We start from the raw sequence: 17,511 nt of genomic DNA, 5'->3' as shown, positions 1-17,511 counted from the left end.
TTTCAATAATAATAAGATTGTACGATTTTAATAAACGTACATGGTGAAAATTTTACGATACATTAAATTACGTGAAAAATACATTTCTTTTCACAATATTTATCGTAAAGCTATAAACGGAAAATAACGACATTAAAATATTTATTGCTATAAAAATTGTAAATTTGTTTTATTTATTTTATTTGTTAACACAATTAAGCATCAAAATATTTGAAGAATTATACACATACGATTGTCCTTTGTAACATATAATATAATTGTCGAATAAAAAATTATTGAATAAAAATGTCGCGATTTCTCTTGTTAGTATATTCTACAATCATAAAAATTGTATAAGTTACTGTAGTTTTTACCATAATATTTTCTCCGTGTAAAGATAAAAGTAAAAGATATGTGATATAATAAAAGAAAAGTATGTGCGTGTAAAAATAAAATAGAGTTTTTCTTTTCGAGGAAAATAACTCAAAATGTCCATTTTAGAAATGTGTCGATTAGAAAATACACCTTCCAGGGATATTAAAGATTGCTCCCAAGTGAAACATACAGGTAATATTATAATATATACGACCTGATTCTGTTTAATATAACGCGAGGAATTTGGAGTGAAATTCCGGAAGGGACTCGAAAGACGCGCTCCTTCAAAGCCGATATTTCGAATAGCGAGCGATGAAAATGCGCGTGTCCCGTCTCTCTCTCCGAACACTCGCCGCTGATAATTAATTTTGCGTAAATGCGATTTCCGGAAGCGGATTATTTTCCGCGCTCAACGGTACTTGGCACGTATGTACGCGCGGGTCATTCGTAACGACATGTGCGGGAGAGCACACGTATTTGCACACTGGCGTAAATAATGCAAGGAGGGAATCCTGAATTACGACTCGCCGGAGAGAACGTGCCTGTATTTCCGCAAACAACGCGGAAATTTCCGCGCCAAATGACAAGTGACCGGTCTAGGGGGAAATGATTCTCAATTTCGCTAAAATAGATCCTCGATTTATATCTAATAACGCGATACAGTCTGACGCAAAAGCAACGCAATCTCTCTCAACGTTGTTGTACCTTATTGTTCTTCCTTAATTATTGCTAATTGACGAAGGAAAGTTTTTCTCGTTTGATTCGCGCGTTACGCAGGACGTTAGCGCGTTTCGTAACAAGCGTAGAAAGTCTCGATCGTTTCTTCAGCAATAGGGAAATATTTTGAGTAAAATTTATCGGAGAAATATGCTAGTTTTTCAGATTAATAATCGAACTTATTACAAAAGAGTCAAAAGACTGATTAAAAAACTAATAAACTTGCGAGCTTAACGTCGAGTGACTTGAAAAAACAGGCGGTATATATATTTATATTTATATTTATTTATTTTATGACTACTCCAAGTTTTTATTGAAAGTCAAAGAGAGAAACGTAGATGAAGATAAAAGTAATTGTACAGAAACAAGGGGAGATTCCGATTTTGATTCGTTTATCGCGCCACCGAGGCGATCGTGTTTCAATGTAATTCGAGTTACACGAGTCAATTCGTTGGCTATTTTTTCATTGCGCTTCCGAAAAATTCGAAAACCGCCAACGAGCGAGCAAAAACGAGGAACAATGATTGCCATGACGAGGCGGATAAATGCCATACCAACGTTTTTATTTTATTTTATTTTATTTTATTTATCCTATTTTATTTTATTTTATTTCATTTCATTTTCCTATTCCTTTCGTATATCCGTGCGGTTTGCAATTAAATTTAGTTTTTGTTGGATTAAATTTTAAAAGAATTCTCGCGCGCGACGCGCGTCGAAAAATTCTCCGAACATTTTTTTTCGTCATGAATTAGCGAAAATATATATGTTATTATATTATCGAGTCGATCGATTAATCTTTCCAACGACGATCGCTTAACGTAATTGCGATTACTTTATCAATCGCGCGTAATTGTAGTAAGCGTGGAAATAATTAAATACCGCGCAACCGTACGTGCGGTCTCTTCGGTCGATTTGTTTACGGGAGAATTTGGCCAACTCGGTTTCTATTAATCGAACGGCCTGTAAAATTAATTAGCGCCGTTAAGCGCGCCGAGAACTTGGGAGGGGGCAAGGGGAAAGGGGAGAAATTGGCGCGGGAATTCTCGATCTGCCCATTTTCGAGTCCATTATCGGAAATACGGCCAACGAGAGACCGATCGGTCGAGAGCCTCCCCGGGATCGACCATACGGGGCATGCGGAATCGACCTTCATTCCGGCCTTTACCACATTCCGTAGTACGAGAGTCCTCCTTTCGTCGCTGACCCCATAAACTCGGGCCGCATCGAAGACACGCTCTCGGCGAGAAAACTCGCCGCGCGAGAGGCACTCTCGGATGATACGTACACGATCGAAACAGCGATTATCCGCGTTTTCGATATCGAGTTCAACTTTCGTACGCACACGCGACTACGGTGGAGTAAATTGCTTATTCGTAACGTCTCATGCATAAAAACTGTGGACGAGTTTTTTAATTTAAAATGCTAAATGACTCAAATTGATAAAAATTCAATTCCATTCAATTCCATTTATAAAAATTATATATATATATATATACATGTAATTTTTATCGCGTGTATTCTGTGTTTAAAATTCGTGGTATTGTATAATTCTGCATTTATTAATATCCGATTACATTTTACGTAATAAGATTAAATGGCTACGCACGTGCGCGATAAAGCCACGAGGCGTTAACTTTACATTAACATATATAGAGACGCGTATAGGACTTTTTAATTGAATTCCTCGCCTTCCCTTCCGCTTCTCCCGAGGAGGTCGCGGAGAAAAAGTTGAATTAAATGGTGCTGCGTTTTTTCGATTAAAACTTTACAGAGTAATTTGTTGTTAATGTCGACTATAAATTTCGCGATACACGCGAGTTCTCTTTAGAGCCGCGAAAAATTTAAATTTTACAGCGATTCTCGAGATGGCTATTTTAAAATTTATTTCGAGAGTTATTAACGTACATTTGTGAGAAATATATTTGTATTATAAATTATACACACACATAGAAAAATTGTTCTTGTCACGTGACCGAATTTAGTCGAAGAAACGTGAGCTTTCATCTGCGAAATCTCTCTCGATCCACAATGTCCCACTTTAATAAATTAAAGTAATCTTAGCAATTTACGTAATCTCCCGTTTCCGTATATCTTTCCGTATAATGTATAATTTCTGAACACGTTATAAAATTCCGTAGAGGAATAATGAATAAAATAACACTCTTTATATAATTATGCGCTTTGGATATAACATTCTTGCAAATTTTTTAGCACATTTAGCTTCTTTCGTATGCATATATATTAATATATAATATAGTTTAACCAAAAAAGTAATTTCTTTTCCAACACAAGAACAAGACTAGTCATCAAAAGGGTTATTTCAATGTAGTTATAGTTATGATATGTAATGGAGCAATATTTTTTAGAAACCGAAATCACATATTTAACGCGAAACAAATCGTTAAAAAGTGATTAGTTTTATTTTTGTGCATACCTTGCGTTAAACTATATTGTATTATTATACAGGGTGTTAGGGCAATCTCTTCCCAAAGAAAAGCTCTTGCGGCTTACCTCGAGAGCTTTTCAAAACACTATAATAAAGTAATATTTTTTCATCGAGTACTTTTCGAGTTATGAAGCTCGAAATAATCTCTTAATTTTCCATAAAATATCTAGTAAAATATTTATTTTTCCATTATCTTACCTTAATACTTTTATGTATCAAATAATGAGAGCAATCAATTGGTGTAAAGAAAACACAATTGTTTCGAAGAAAAAATATGTAATTTGCAATTAACAATTACATATTTTTTTCCGAAACAATTCATCTCATTATTTTGTACATAAAAGTATTAAGGTAGGATAATAGAAAAATGAATATTTTACTAGATATTTTATAGTTTATGTAAAAAATTGAGAAATTATTTCAAGCCTCATAACTCGAAAAGTACTCGATGAAAAAAATACTTTATTATAGTGTTTTGAAAAGCTCTCGAGGTAAGCTACAAGAGCTTTTTTGGGGAAGAGATTGCCCTGACACCCTGAATAATTCATACATGTGGAAAACAAAATTGTCGATGTATAGCGTTAAAATTTTTTCCACCATGAAATTCTTCGCGCATATACCGTTACAGGTATTTAAAACGGGTTAAGACACAACGCGTTACGAGTACTACAACTCGATACCGTGCGCCGGTCGAGCTGCGCAGCCGGCCGGCCGCTCCCCCCCCCCCCCCAGGTGGCTTTCGAGTCTCACCATCGGTCTCACGTCAGTAGTTTCGCGCGCGTCGAGTCGAACGTGTTGCTCGGTATCGTTTTCGCGGTGCGCTGTCATTTTTCCAAACCGTCGACACTCCGAGGACCTTGCCGCTACCCTTTTTCGTGATCCAGATCCGCCGACTCCCCCACGGGAATCTCAGGTGAGCCCCCCGCTTAAATCGCCGAGGTGGGGAGGGGGATTACAATCGATCGAGACTGAATTGTTGCACGCACAACATTGCTGAATAGTAAGTGTAGCGTAATAGGACTTGAAAGTAATGACTAATAAAGAAATTAATTAAGAAATTGAAGTTGAGAATCGTAGCTTTCGTTTGCCATTTAAATTCATCGGATATAGAGTTTGAGAGGAAAGTGTAACGCGCGCGCGCGCGCGTCAAAGAATATACGAATAAAGCAGCTCATGTTTGTATGTCAAAATTGTGTATCGAATATTATTATTTTAATTTTAAATAATCGTAAAATATTCTCAAAGACGAAAAGTGCTTTATTAATTGAACAAAAGCTTTTACACATTTATGTATATTTATATATTATCTAAATATTATATAAATAAGCTTTCACTTTGACAGTTTTAAAATACATATATTTTTTTCTTATTTTAATATATGTGAATTATACATATATCTCATAATTATATTACACATACAAACAGAAAATTCTATATTAGTTATTATTTTTTATCGAAGAATTGTGAATAAAAATGATTAACAATAATTTTATAATTATAATAATATGCGCGTGAAATAATTAAAAATATTACTATTATTGATAACGTATAGTTAAAAATCAAATTTTTGTAAATTTGGATCGTTTTGCTTGTGCGAATATCAAATAAAAGATTAAGTTTACAAAAACGATAAATCCAATACGAGTAAAAAACTCGGGCAAACATAGTCTTTAAATAATTCTAGCTCTCAACGTTAAATTACGAAACAAATAACGTATCATATTTTCCGTTTCTTGAAAGTCACGTCGCACAGAAACTCGGTACACTTATTTCTCGTCTCGCAAATATTGCGGTATCTTCCTGAATCACACCATATATACGAGTCGTAGCCACAATTGTTATTAGACCCGTGCTTCATGATGTTTTGTGACTCTACTGTTTATGACCTTGTAGGAATCCCTCGTACGTGTTGTCTTGAAGTGTTGTCCCTGTTCCCCTCTCTCTCCTACCTCGCTCTCTCCCCGGTCGAAATGCTCGAAAAACATACGATGAATTGAAGAATCTTGTAAAATGCGAACGAATTAAGTACGTAAAGTTTACGCACGAAATATCTCATAACGAGAGAAAGAATTCATCGATGTACTCCGGATATTTGCACAGTCATGCCGACATTGCGAATCTAACGAAATGTACGGAAATATGTATTTCCACGAGATAAATCCGCGAGAATTGGAAATTGCGTACAATGTAAATCGCATGGAAATATCTCAAAGGAAGATTTGATTCGCAAAATGCAAAGAAAATCGTTCTTCCTCTCTCATTCTCTCTCACTTTCTTCTCAAATATAAAACATGTTATATATAATTAAAAAAATTGTATAACAGAAAACAATTATATTTGAGAGATTAATCGCAATAGAAAAAAATAGAAAAAGAATACTAATATAGAATAAAAATTAATATTTTTTTCTAGAAAGATATCAAACATAAGACGAATAAATATTTAATAAATACAATTAATCGCATACATATAACGTTTATTCTGTTTATACAACTGTTTTATATTTTTTATTTTTAATGTTTTTAAATTGATGTCCATAATATACAACTAGATAATAATTATAGATTACATTCACATTAAATAAAAATTAATTTAAATGAAAAATAACTAAAAAATATTAATTAAAAGAACTAAAAGTATTAAAAGAATATAAAATATAATAATTAATACACAACGATAATAAATATGTAAAATAAAGTAAAAATATAAAATAATTTATATATAAACAAAATGTACAACAAAAAAACGTTTATAAAATTTCTATTCCAACATGTTATCGCTATTCTTTGGAAGAATTACTTTATATATCCAGTGAGGATATTAAAAATAAATTTTACACTTGTTTATTGTATAATGTAAATAATAAAATTAGAACTAATGATCCATGTCTATTTTCGGACTTAGTTGCAAATCAGATGTATAAAGTCTCTTGTTTTAATACAATTTTAATTATTTCACTTAAAAAAATGACATTTGAATATTTCTGTGACACTGATTGAATCATTGATTTTAATGCTAGAAATTGAAAAGTATTGTTTAATTTTATTTTCTATACATTTTAAGTAACATATCTGCATATATGTGCTATAAAAGTGCGCTTGTTTCGCGGTTGAAACATTATCATAGTTGGAGAACAAACAACCGCAAATAAAAATTAATTTTTTAATTTAGCATAAAACAATTTTTCTTCATTAAATTTAATGTCATATATTTTATATTGTAGGGAATAGCTTTGAGACTATATAATTTTTATATTATATTTTCAATGACTTTTTTTTCTAGAGAACTTAACATATATGTATATATAATACAATTTGAAATTTCTTGCTTAATAGAAGAAACAAAAATTACGCCGATATAGTCCTAAATTAATGATCCAATGATCAAGTTTCCTTATTAATTTGAAAATCGAGTAAAAAAATTGAAAGATTTTATAAAACTATAGACTCTCTGAGAGAGAAAAAAAGGTATATATTTCGCTTCAACTCACGAGGAGATTCATGACACGCGGCGCATTTTCTTGAATCGACGTCATCGTCATCTTTGAGAATGAATATCTCATCCTGCGACCATTCCGTTGAAAGAGAGAAAAAGAGAGGACATATTAAATTATGAATATTTCATCAATGGAAATCATCCGCGAACGATTCCGCATCGCGCGACGCAGCTTCCTCTTTGGATTTTCCTCGTCGCGTTCTTTCGTCGCGCGCATTTTTTCTTTTCTTTCCCATCTTCATCACCGCGACTCTTAAAGTCGAACGCGCAAAATGGCTGGCCCATTTTGCCATTATTGGAGCTTCGAAAAAAAAAATGTACAAGCGCGCGCGAGCCCGAGTATTGAACGGTACCGAATGTCAACTACAAATCGGAATTTATGTCTCGGTAAAGCGGTAGATAATTCACGGGTTGAGATCATTGGGGTCCATTGCAGCTCATAATTCGTCGTTAACTCTTTACTGCGTACTGATTCCCGTCGCAATATAAATCTCCTTTCCACCTGTGTTTCTTCTTATCCCTTTTACCGTTCGATATATCGCAGCTTTATTCGCAATATGTAAACGTGCATTTGGAGATTACCTCAGTTTATGAACGCACATTCTCGATTTAATTAATGTCAAAGAGATATGAAAACAAAGTATTAAAAATTAACAGCAATTAACAACATTAAAATATATTCCATTAAAATTGATTAATAACGAAAAAATGGAATGCAGTGATGGATCTTGTGTGTCTCTTTTCAATTCTTATTGTTAGTAAAAAGAAATAAATTAAGTTTTCTTTTTCGACTTTTTTCTATAAAGCTATATAATTGTATTGGTTTTAAAATACTTTTCCATTTTTCATACATTTTTTTAATACTTTTAGTGAGATTAAGTAATTTAATATTTTAAGAGAAAAATACATATTACATTTCACATTTATTTACGTTCGCATATACATATATTGCATTTTTTCGTCAATGATATTTTTATTAATTAATTTTAAATATATAAATTGTTATATGATAATTATATACATACATATATAATTACATATAGGGGAATATATATATATATATATATATATATATATATATTCTTCTAAAATGGGAGCTATAAAGAAACTATTATTTTGTTGAAAGCAAAATACACAGTGCGACACACGCTGAAAGGGGACAAAGAATAGTTTCCTTTCTCATTATCGCAATGAATATGGGTGCTCCCCGTTCGTTTTTGCACCTCGCTTTTTTGCGTTCGGAGGTTAATTAACGTCCGTAAGAATTTCTTTGACGGCGCACAGGATAAGGGAACGTCATCGATGGATAAATAAAGCAAAGGGGCGGGGCCCTTTGAGGCGATAATTAAAGCTACGACGTAAGAGAGAGAAGGGTAGGGCGCGAGGGGAGAAGGTGGCTTTGAAAGCCAAGGATGTTTTAGCTCGCGAAAGAAAAAAAAGAGATAAAACGACTGCTTTAGAGGTGCGTGTGCTTTTTTCGCACCAATTTACAGCCCGTGGAATCTCTTTATGGAACTAGTTTCATAAGCTTTCCCCCTCGCGCTTCAATGGCCTTGAAGGAGAAGATTATATCTCCCTCTCTCTCGCATCACTAATAAAATTACTCTCGATATTACACGTCGTCATTAATACTATTGTATTAATATATTTGTGCTAATGACAAGTTAGTTGTATGTTTATATGCAATATATACCGGAAAAGAAGACGGAGTTGTAATAATCACAGTGTCTACTAAAATTTTGTAAAAATATTCCGTGATTTTCTTAGGTATTTTTTTATGCTCGAAATTTCAAATAAAATTGAGAAATTTTCAAAAATGCAATTTTTTAAAATAATTTTTTTTATTATAATTTTCCAACACTTTTCACACCCTAATGAAGGAAAAATTAGAGCTTTTCGGAAGATGAACATTTTTCACTCGCACATTTTTTTATTTTATTATTGTTAAAAATTACAACGAAAAATAGGTCGACAAAAAGGTAATCCCTAATAATTACAGATTTTATAAATTTTTTCACACAGAAAAAGTAGACGTTCTAATAATATATATTCTCCTTGACAATTTTGTTGTTTTTTTCTTAGATTTTTAATAGTTGTAAAAAATAGAATATTAAATATTATATATTATATATTTTAATAATTAAAATTAAGGAAACAAATTTTTTCTTGCAATCGGAAAAATAAATATATTAGACTTTTTAAATTTTCAATTATTTATTCTTTATTTATTGGAGCAAAAGCCATCTAGTTTTCGCGTTTATTTTTAACGTAAAATCCACGAAACGGGTTCAGGATTCATTCGTGCGATCGCATTCAAATCGCGATTGCCGAGGAATGTTGCAACGGTCCCACTGTCCTGCTGGCAGAAACTCCCGGTTACACCTGTAACATGTAGACGTGGGCATAACATGTATATTGTATCGCGCAATGTTACGTATATACTTGTTCTATTCGTTATTCCTTTTTCTTTAAACTCGTAGATTTTTAAAAAGGAACAAGAAAGTTCTTTCCAAGAGAACCGATTGAGATAGATGTATAGACACATAATTAAATTGGATTTCTTTTTAAAAGTGGACACAACACTTTTCTATCTACAGTGTCAGAAAAAATTGTAGACTTTACGCTCAAAGATTGTATTGTTCAAGATTGACGATGAAGGAAAAAGTCTTGATCCTTTGCATATAAAATTTTCGCCCGCGATGCAGTCGCGCGACATTGTCGCGCTTTCATTTTTGACGCGCCTAACTTATGTAAATATCGCTTCGACGAGTCGGCTCGGGGAAAGCTCGGAATATTTAATCCCGGAGAAAGAGGAGAGGGTGTACCGCGGGGGGTTGTCGACCGCACTAATAAACAATAAATATTCGCGCCAGTGTGCGTCTATGATGTAACAATACTGTATTACGTAACGAAGAAAGTAAGTTCAATGCACCGTCGATGCACGTGATTGATAGCGCGTTATTCGGGCTGACAGAGAGTTTCGAACGAGCGATTTCGACGAACAATAATTAACGTCGAGAGAAATCGTATTTGGCACATGAATACACATTCATTCATTAATCTATTTGATTTTCTATATCGATGTATTTATAATTAACGGAATTATGATTGTATGACCAAGTCAATATAATTTATAAGAACACATTTTGATTCTCAATAATAATTAAGAGTGTATCCATATAACACTAATATTTATTATCTTACTTGATTAATTTTTGTACTTTATTAGTATTTTATTTTTACTTTTTAACAAAATGTAACGTTAGATGTATATGAATTGTGATTTTTATCCCAATTTACCATGATTTATTTATATTTATCCTCGTTACTCGATCATTTTTTTTCATCTCCTTTACCGTCACCCTCATTCCCCCGTATTCCGTCGCTAAGAACCATCGGGCATCGATTCTCGATACTTGAATATTAGCGATCGAATGCGCGATCGTGGAGTATCGAATACTTTAAAACGTTCCTAGTCACGTCCGCCGGTTGAATTCGCGAAAGTTTGTCGAGTACATCGGTGATTAGAGAGATTAAAGGGAAACATTTTATCGTAAACGATTCGAGAGAATTTAATTCGCCTGAAAGCTTTCGGGGTGAGCGAGCGTTTGCGAAGCTTGTGTCGGCGAAATTCGCGGACGAACGAACGAGCGAATATTCGTGAGCGCGCGCGCGCGAGAAAGAGAGAGAGAGAGAGACGGAGAGGGAGGGAGCTTTCGATAGGCTACGTTGAATTTTGCGGCGCTTTCATCGTTTAATCGAATCTTCCGCTCTGTATTACGATCGCGATCGAATCGTTTGCGCATACGCATTGATCGATATGATTTAACAAATCCGACAAGCCCCCTCCCCGCGGCAACATTTCGTTCATCGAATCACGGATATCGTTTGATTACACATTTCGAATAGATTGATAATTTGAATAGCGCAATTTCACAATATCTTTATAGTCTCCAAACTCTCATTCGCTTTTTTATTTTTGGAATTTGCAACCGATGAGAATCGCGGGAGACGGCTTGATTATTTAGTTAATTAAAACCAACTCTCTCTCTCTCTCTCTCTCTCTCTCTCTCTCTCTCTCTCTCTCAATTTAATATAAAATGTAAAAAAGGGCGAATATACAACAAATTACTCGGACCATCGGGATTATCGATAAAGTCCAAACAATCCGGCCAACTTTGCGCGAGTTTGTAGTCGTGCGCAGATTAATTTATGAAAACGTCAATTTATTAATTAAGCGCGTCCAGACTCGACGCGGTGAATCGCGAACGGCCGCTTTATTATTAAACGGCCCATTATGTTACATACGTTCGCCAGAGCCGCCGCGATTGATATTTCGTTTGCAATTGCCAGTCCGCTCTTTCGTTATTTCGCAAGTGACACTCTCACAATCGCCGCTCGCTCCCGCCATTCCGTTATCGACGTAATCGCAATTATTCGTCGCGTTTACCTTTGGCGAATTACCCGGCGTCTTTTCTACATTGCGCGCCAATTTTTCCGGAAATGTCAGAAATTTATACGTCTGCGAATACTATCTTTGACTGACGAGAGATTTGATATTTCTTGAATAAATCGTTTATTAAAGATTCTCATCGTCACACGCGACATGTAATATACTCTATTGAACTCTATTAAATTCTTAATTATAATAGTTGCGATTTTAATTTTACTTTTACTATTACATTTGACACGTGTATATGCTAATACATTAATGGCTGTTAAATAACAGTTGTTAAAAAAATACAAATACATGTGTACAATATATATTTATTATAGACGCTCTGCACCAAGTATACAAGTATGTATACACATTTATATATATAAATATATTATTATATGACATGTTAGTATATCTCGTTGTTCGATCGACAATCATTGAACACGCGGCTCGAAACGCAGATCCGCGTCGAGAAACACATTATAAGATCGGCAAAGTTATGCGGTTCTCTCGTATTCGCCGTTCGCGCATACCGGGTGTCCTTGCGGAATGAAAGTACTTGGGAAACGTGACCTCTCTCGCTCCGCTCGCGTATGAGTAATGCCTAGTTCGAGCTTAGCCTAAGCGGCGTACCGAGATTCCAGGCCTGGTGTGCCAATTGGTTATAATCGAGAGAGGAATGCGCTTTTCTATTAGCGATTATTATCATAAAAAGGTAGCGACGGATAAATAGTTGGGCGGATACTCGAAGCGGAATACCAGTCGAGTCAAAGATCCGCGAATTTACAGAGACTCGCCTGTAAAGATTCCTCTAAAGATGCATGTGTGTAAAGAATCTACGGATCCTTTTCAACTTAAAATATTCATATAAATATATCTATTTAATATACAAAATGTGCAATATTAATTTAAATTTATTGTTAAAACACGCACATATTTCTCAGCCGTTACTTATTTTCTTAATATTAATGTAGAAAATATGATTGAGAGAGAAAATACTGCTAACAGGCTCTCTTGGAGAGATTAGTTTACTAAAATTAAATTATAAACGCCTGTTTTTCTTTTATACATGTACATGTATGTTTTTAATTTCAACGAATGTCCGCAAATCAACGAGTCCTTAATTTCCTGTTTTGTTTTTCTCGTATTCCAGATTCGGAGCACGATATATCGGACGGGTGTGGGGATCGAGTTGGAGAAAGCGGAGCGGTCACGTGAGATCCGGTCTCGAGAGGACGGAAAAATATGAGCATCTCACAAAGCTAGGGAAAAGAAAAATCGAATTTTCATCCGGGAGGTCATCATGGAGACCGAGGAGCTTACCAGACTCGTCGACGAGATCTACAAGGTGAGTGAAAGATGAATCTTTTCGATCAGATGAGTTAATATGTATAATTAAGCATTCAATACATGGACAAGTTTGACTAGAGAAAAAGATGTTTACATATTAGAAGCTAACGATAAAAATGAATTTCTTCACAAATAATGAGAGAACAAATGAAATTAAATATTTGGACAAATTTTGTGGAAATTGGGAAAAGAGAAATTGAAATTTTCAGCTAAATTTGCGAGAAGAAGTGAATCTTTTAACAATCTCAATCTACAATTATATTATTGAGGAGGGAAAATATTTATTACACGTCGAAAATAACGTACGTAAACATGAAAAAAAGATTATTTTCAAATTCGATAAAATAAAGCTAACGAGAATCGTTCAAAGTCGACATTTTTTTCAGTAGATTAGTAATTATGTAATTAGGTCTTTGGCGTAATTATCATGGCGGTATTCGGAGCTAGGAAGGTGAAACCAGAACGTCTCGTTAGGATCTCGCGGAGATCGCGTCGCGATAACGAGGTAACCGCCGGTTAACCCCAGTTATCGCGACGTTCCAGAGTTTATGGGGTCTCGTCGTTGACAAGCGAGCCCCATGGCGCGAGTATATCACGACGCGCGTAGTTATGTTTCAGCGGGGTTATTCGGCAGATGTACGAGGAGAAAGGGGGATGCGTGGAATGCGTGGTGGATATTAATTGGCTTCCGATCTACACGATAGGGGAGATTACACTCCCTTTTCCCCCTTCCTCCCCCTCATCCTTTCTTCAACGCGTGCCATCGCGTTGGTTCCTATATCGAGGTGTGTAGAGAGTGTTCGCGCCGCCATCGAACATTCTTCCATAACCGCACATTTTTTCTTCACCCAGTATGTATTAATTTTGTAAAATCGATAAAATTATGTAGAGGTAAATGAGAGAGGTCTCGCATTATTCTTTGCAATCGCAATGAAAAAAATCTCGTCTGAAAAATTCAGAGACTTTATTCGCACGCTTTTGAAACCTCTCCGCAGAATCTCCCGCAATCGTGAAACTTTTCATAAATTTTGGAGTCGCGAAAATTTAGCGTCCTTCGAGAAAGAGACGAATCGTCTTTTATTCCACTTTTACGATACATGGACTTTGTGTGTACCTTCCGTTCTCTCGTGTCATCCCTTGTCGTTGGGTCCTAGATAATTGTTAAAAAGGAAGCCACGTGTTAATGATCGGTCGGTCCGTTCGGTGGCTTAACGAGGCCGCGCTCGTTGTGCATGTTCATTAGAGCGTTCATTACGACCACTTGTCGTCACCCGGAACACCCCTGGAGTCCTTAACGGCCGAGAGGATTAATTTTTAATATCTCCCTCTAGCTCCGGTACTCCTCTACCAGATGGAGAAGCATCCGCGGTGAATTAATCTTTTTTTTTTTTCAACCCCGTCGGAGGAAAAAATTCATTAGCATGTCGCAATATGGCGCTTACAGGGTGCAATAAGTGGCGCGCGATCGTGATTTCCTCTTTTCTTCCTTTCCTTTTTTCTTCGTGTGATTTATTCCGATCGGTTAAAAGACGTTTTACATTTAAAGAAATACGTATAAATCGTCATTCCTTGATTAAAATTGGAAAAATATATTTGTGATCATTTTTATCATGTATATGGTTGTCCCATTTTAATTTAGACACCGCAATATCTCGAAAACAATTTATTAAAAAAAAAGAAAGAAATATTTTACGTTCAAGTTAAAATCAGCCTGTATATGTAATATAAAAAATATAATTTTTATATATTTTATACACGTATAAATTTATATAATAAAATAGTATAATGAAACGTATGGATAATGTATGATTTTTTATATGATAAAGATTAAAAACAATATAAATTTTACTGTGATTTTTATTATACAAAAACTATATATACTCTTTATATATATTTTATTAATAAATTAGACATGAAAAATTTTACTTTGCAATATACAAATTATAAAAGCAGAGAGAGAGAGAGAGAAAGAAAAAATTTTAAAAATTATACATTAAATGGTTCTCTCTCTCTCTCTCTCTCTCTCTCTCTCTCTCTCTCTCTGTTGTAATTAATAAAATGATATTTAATTTTAAAGAATTTATGGTGTTTTAGAGTATCGCGATTTATTAAGGAATAGCCGCGATTTACTTTAAAACATGTATTATGCATTAATGTAATCGGAATGGATACGTGATTTAAATATTTCTTGCATTAATCAAGGCGGGTTACGACCAAGTTCATCGACCGTAACAACATTTTTTACGAAAACGTTTTCCTCGAGTTTGATTTATTTTTGCGACGCCGCCCATGTCCCCTAATTTATAGGCGAATGTTTAAACGATGATTTTTGCTTTGCGATAAATATTACAACAACGCACAACGTTGCAAAGTTGAGATAAACGAAACCTAAAACCAAAAACAAAAGAAAAAAATGCTCGATCGTTAAAAATATCAATCGTAAATTCTATAATCGCGCGAAATTCGCGATTTGATGAACGAATATATAGTATTTATGAAATTATTTACGCTTTAACGTTCCACCGTGAAAAGAATAGCATTCTTTGAAATTTTACCGTTTTATCGTTTTTGGAAAAAAAGAGGGAAATTCGATACACGGTCGATTCGAGCGAATTCGACATGGTCATTTTAGCATCGTGAAATTTTGTTACGTTATCGATAGCACGAATCTGTGTAGCGATAATAAAAACACCAAATAAATGAAACGTAAATATTTTGAAAGCTTCACTTATCGCATACATTTGTAATATTTTGCTTCTTTATCTATTCAAGATTTACATACATGTTTTCTGTTTTTGTACATAAAAATGTGTCAACGCATCCAAGCATGTAAATTTGCATACAAATATTTAATGACTCGTTTTTTTCTCTTAACCCGTTGCTCGGTCGATTTATCGAAAAATTCGCGCAAGAGAGGACGTCGCGTTGTAAAATACGTCGTCGGTGTAAAATATTCCGGTGAAAATCAAACAGGGAGGAAGGGGGAGCATAATCGAACTGCATAAACGGACTGTCGGCGTGGACTGTGAAATATCCGGAGTTATTACATGTCCGAATTGCAGGGTAAATATTTCGCTGGTCGCGCGGCGCGCTTTCTGTTTTGCATAGGAATAAAATGCCGGCGTCGGCGTCGGCGTCGGCGTCGGCGTCGACGTCGACGTCGACGTCGACGGGCGAAATCAGGATGTAAATATTGCAATAAAAACCGTGACGCGCCCTCGAAATGCTGTGACGAGTCGGGATTGATTCCGAAAAAACGTCGCGACGAGAGGATGGTTGTTGTCTCGTGTTGTTGGAATCTACATGTTATGCGGCCTTTCGTCCTCCAAACGCTCTCTCGATCCCGAATATTGTTGGACTAAATTGAAATTGATAACTCGACTCGACTAATAATAATTAGAGACATACGATTGTAATAAATGTCAATTTTGCATAAAATTATAGGTGAGAAAAAATATATGTTATATATTTTCCAAGATACGTGATGCAAGAGATAAAAAACTCATATCTATGCATATCTCCCGTCAAACTTGTAGCCGAGAAAGGTTAAAATTCCCGAAGGTCAAGTTTGTCAGACGAATTAAAATTCGACACGACATTAATGATATAAATTATTCGGCTCCGAGATTCCGTAGAATCTCTACAATTTCCCCTCTTACTCTCCTTCACCGACGCTTCGATTCAAGGATACTCTGGAAGGAAAATATACTAGGATTTTATGACGATTTCAAGCCGGAGAGAGACGGTGGGAGATTATGCGAAGAGAGAAGGAAAGAAGTTTGTTGCGCGAGAAAGGGAGAAGGAGAGAGGAAGAGAAGGGAGAAGTCGAGAGAGAAGGAATGTAGATTCCATCCACCGCTCCCAGGCCGAGATGGTCGCTCATAAATATTCATACGGGATTCCTGAAGCCAGGAAAACATCCATTCCTGCAGAAGCGCACGTGTGCATTCGGTAATTTCGCGGCCGGCCAATGGGAAAACGTCAACCAACGGCGGAGAAAAATGGCGGAATTATGATTCTTCCGCCAAGGTCCATCGCAAAGTCGCATTTTGCGAAAACATGAATTTTCCAACGTGAATTTTAAATTACAGCTTTTTTACGGATGAATTTTTAACTTGTGGATTGATTATGGCTGCTTTTATTTAGATTGCTATTTTTTTCTGATAAATCTAATTTTATTAAAAAGAGATGTACATACAAGAGATTTTACGCGATGGGAGAGCGAAAAAATGCTGCGTGTTATCGACATATGAATAAAATATGTATATGATAAATTACACAAATGCATATATGTATATTCTTTCGAAATTTCTACAATGGATGAAAAATTTATATGCATATATGTGTATACAATGAGATGTGAAAAATATTCATCCTCTCTCTCTATCTTAATATATCATGTTGTCAATTTTCTAAAATTTGCAATTTTGGAATGACTTTTTAATAAACAAAAATAGTCTTTACGTCTTAGAAAATTTTATAAAATTCAATCAATTAATTTCATCAAGAGAGCATTATTAAATAAAATTATCTTTAATTATATATTTCTATAAACGTCTTGAATGTACACATACATGTATTAAAATATCTCTACAATAAAAATTTATATTTATATTTGTATAAAATAATTCTTTTTTGAATTGAATTAATTGCATTTTATAAAATTTAAAGCATCCTGTAAAGTGCTTTGCTCATTAAATCGTTAATTAAG

General features: G+C 34.7%; 1 protein-coding gene across 3 annotated transcripts in view; it reads left to right on the top strand.

Moving 5' to 3' along the window:
• The window catches only part of Irsp53 (Insulin receptor substrate 53 kDa), a 79,253-nt gene that overhangs the window by 1,404 nt on the left and 60,338 nt on the right, over positions 1–17,511 (top strand). Inside the window, exons 1-2 of one of the 3 annotated variants that reach the window (XM_083093511.1) lie at positions 4,272–4,430; positions 12,604–12,798. In XM_083093511.1, coding sequence (XP_082949637.1) covers positions 12,754–12,798 — 45 coding nt within the window. In that variant the 5' untranslated portion in view covers positions 4,272–4,430; positions 12,604–12,753. Of the gene's footprint in view, positions 1–4,271; positions 4,518–12,603; positions 12,799–17,511 lie in introns of those variants that run through there. The other 2 variants (XM_083093513.1, XM_083093514.1) reach the window with 2 other exon arrangements.

This window comes from Camponotus vicinus, unplaced genomic scaffold, assembly GCF_025532165.1.
Source record: "Camponotus vicinus isolate PSW18456_S1 unplaced genomic scaffold, iyCamVici1.0 SCAF_3, whole genome shotgun sequence".
NCBI lineage: Eukaryota > Metazoa > Arthropoda > Insecta > Hymenoptera > Formicidae > Camponotus > Camponotus vicinus.
The sequence above is the reverse complement of the archived record's forward strand: the minus strand, read 5'-3'. Positions and strand labels throughout refer to the sequence as shown.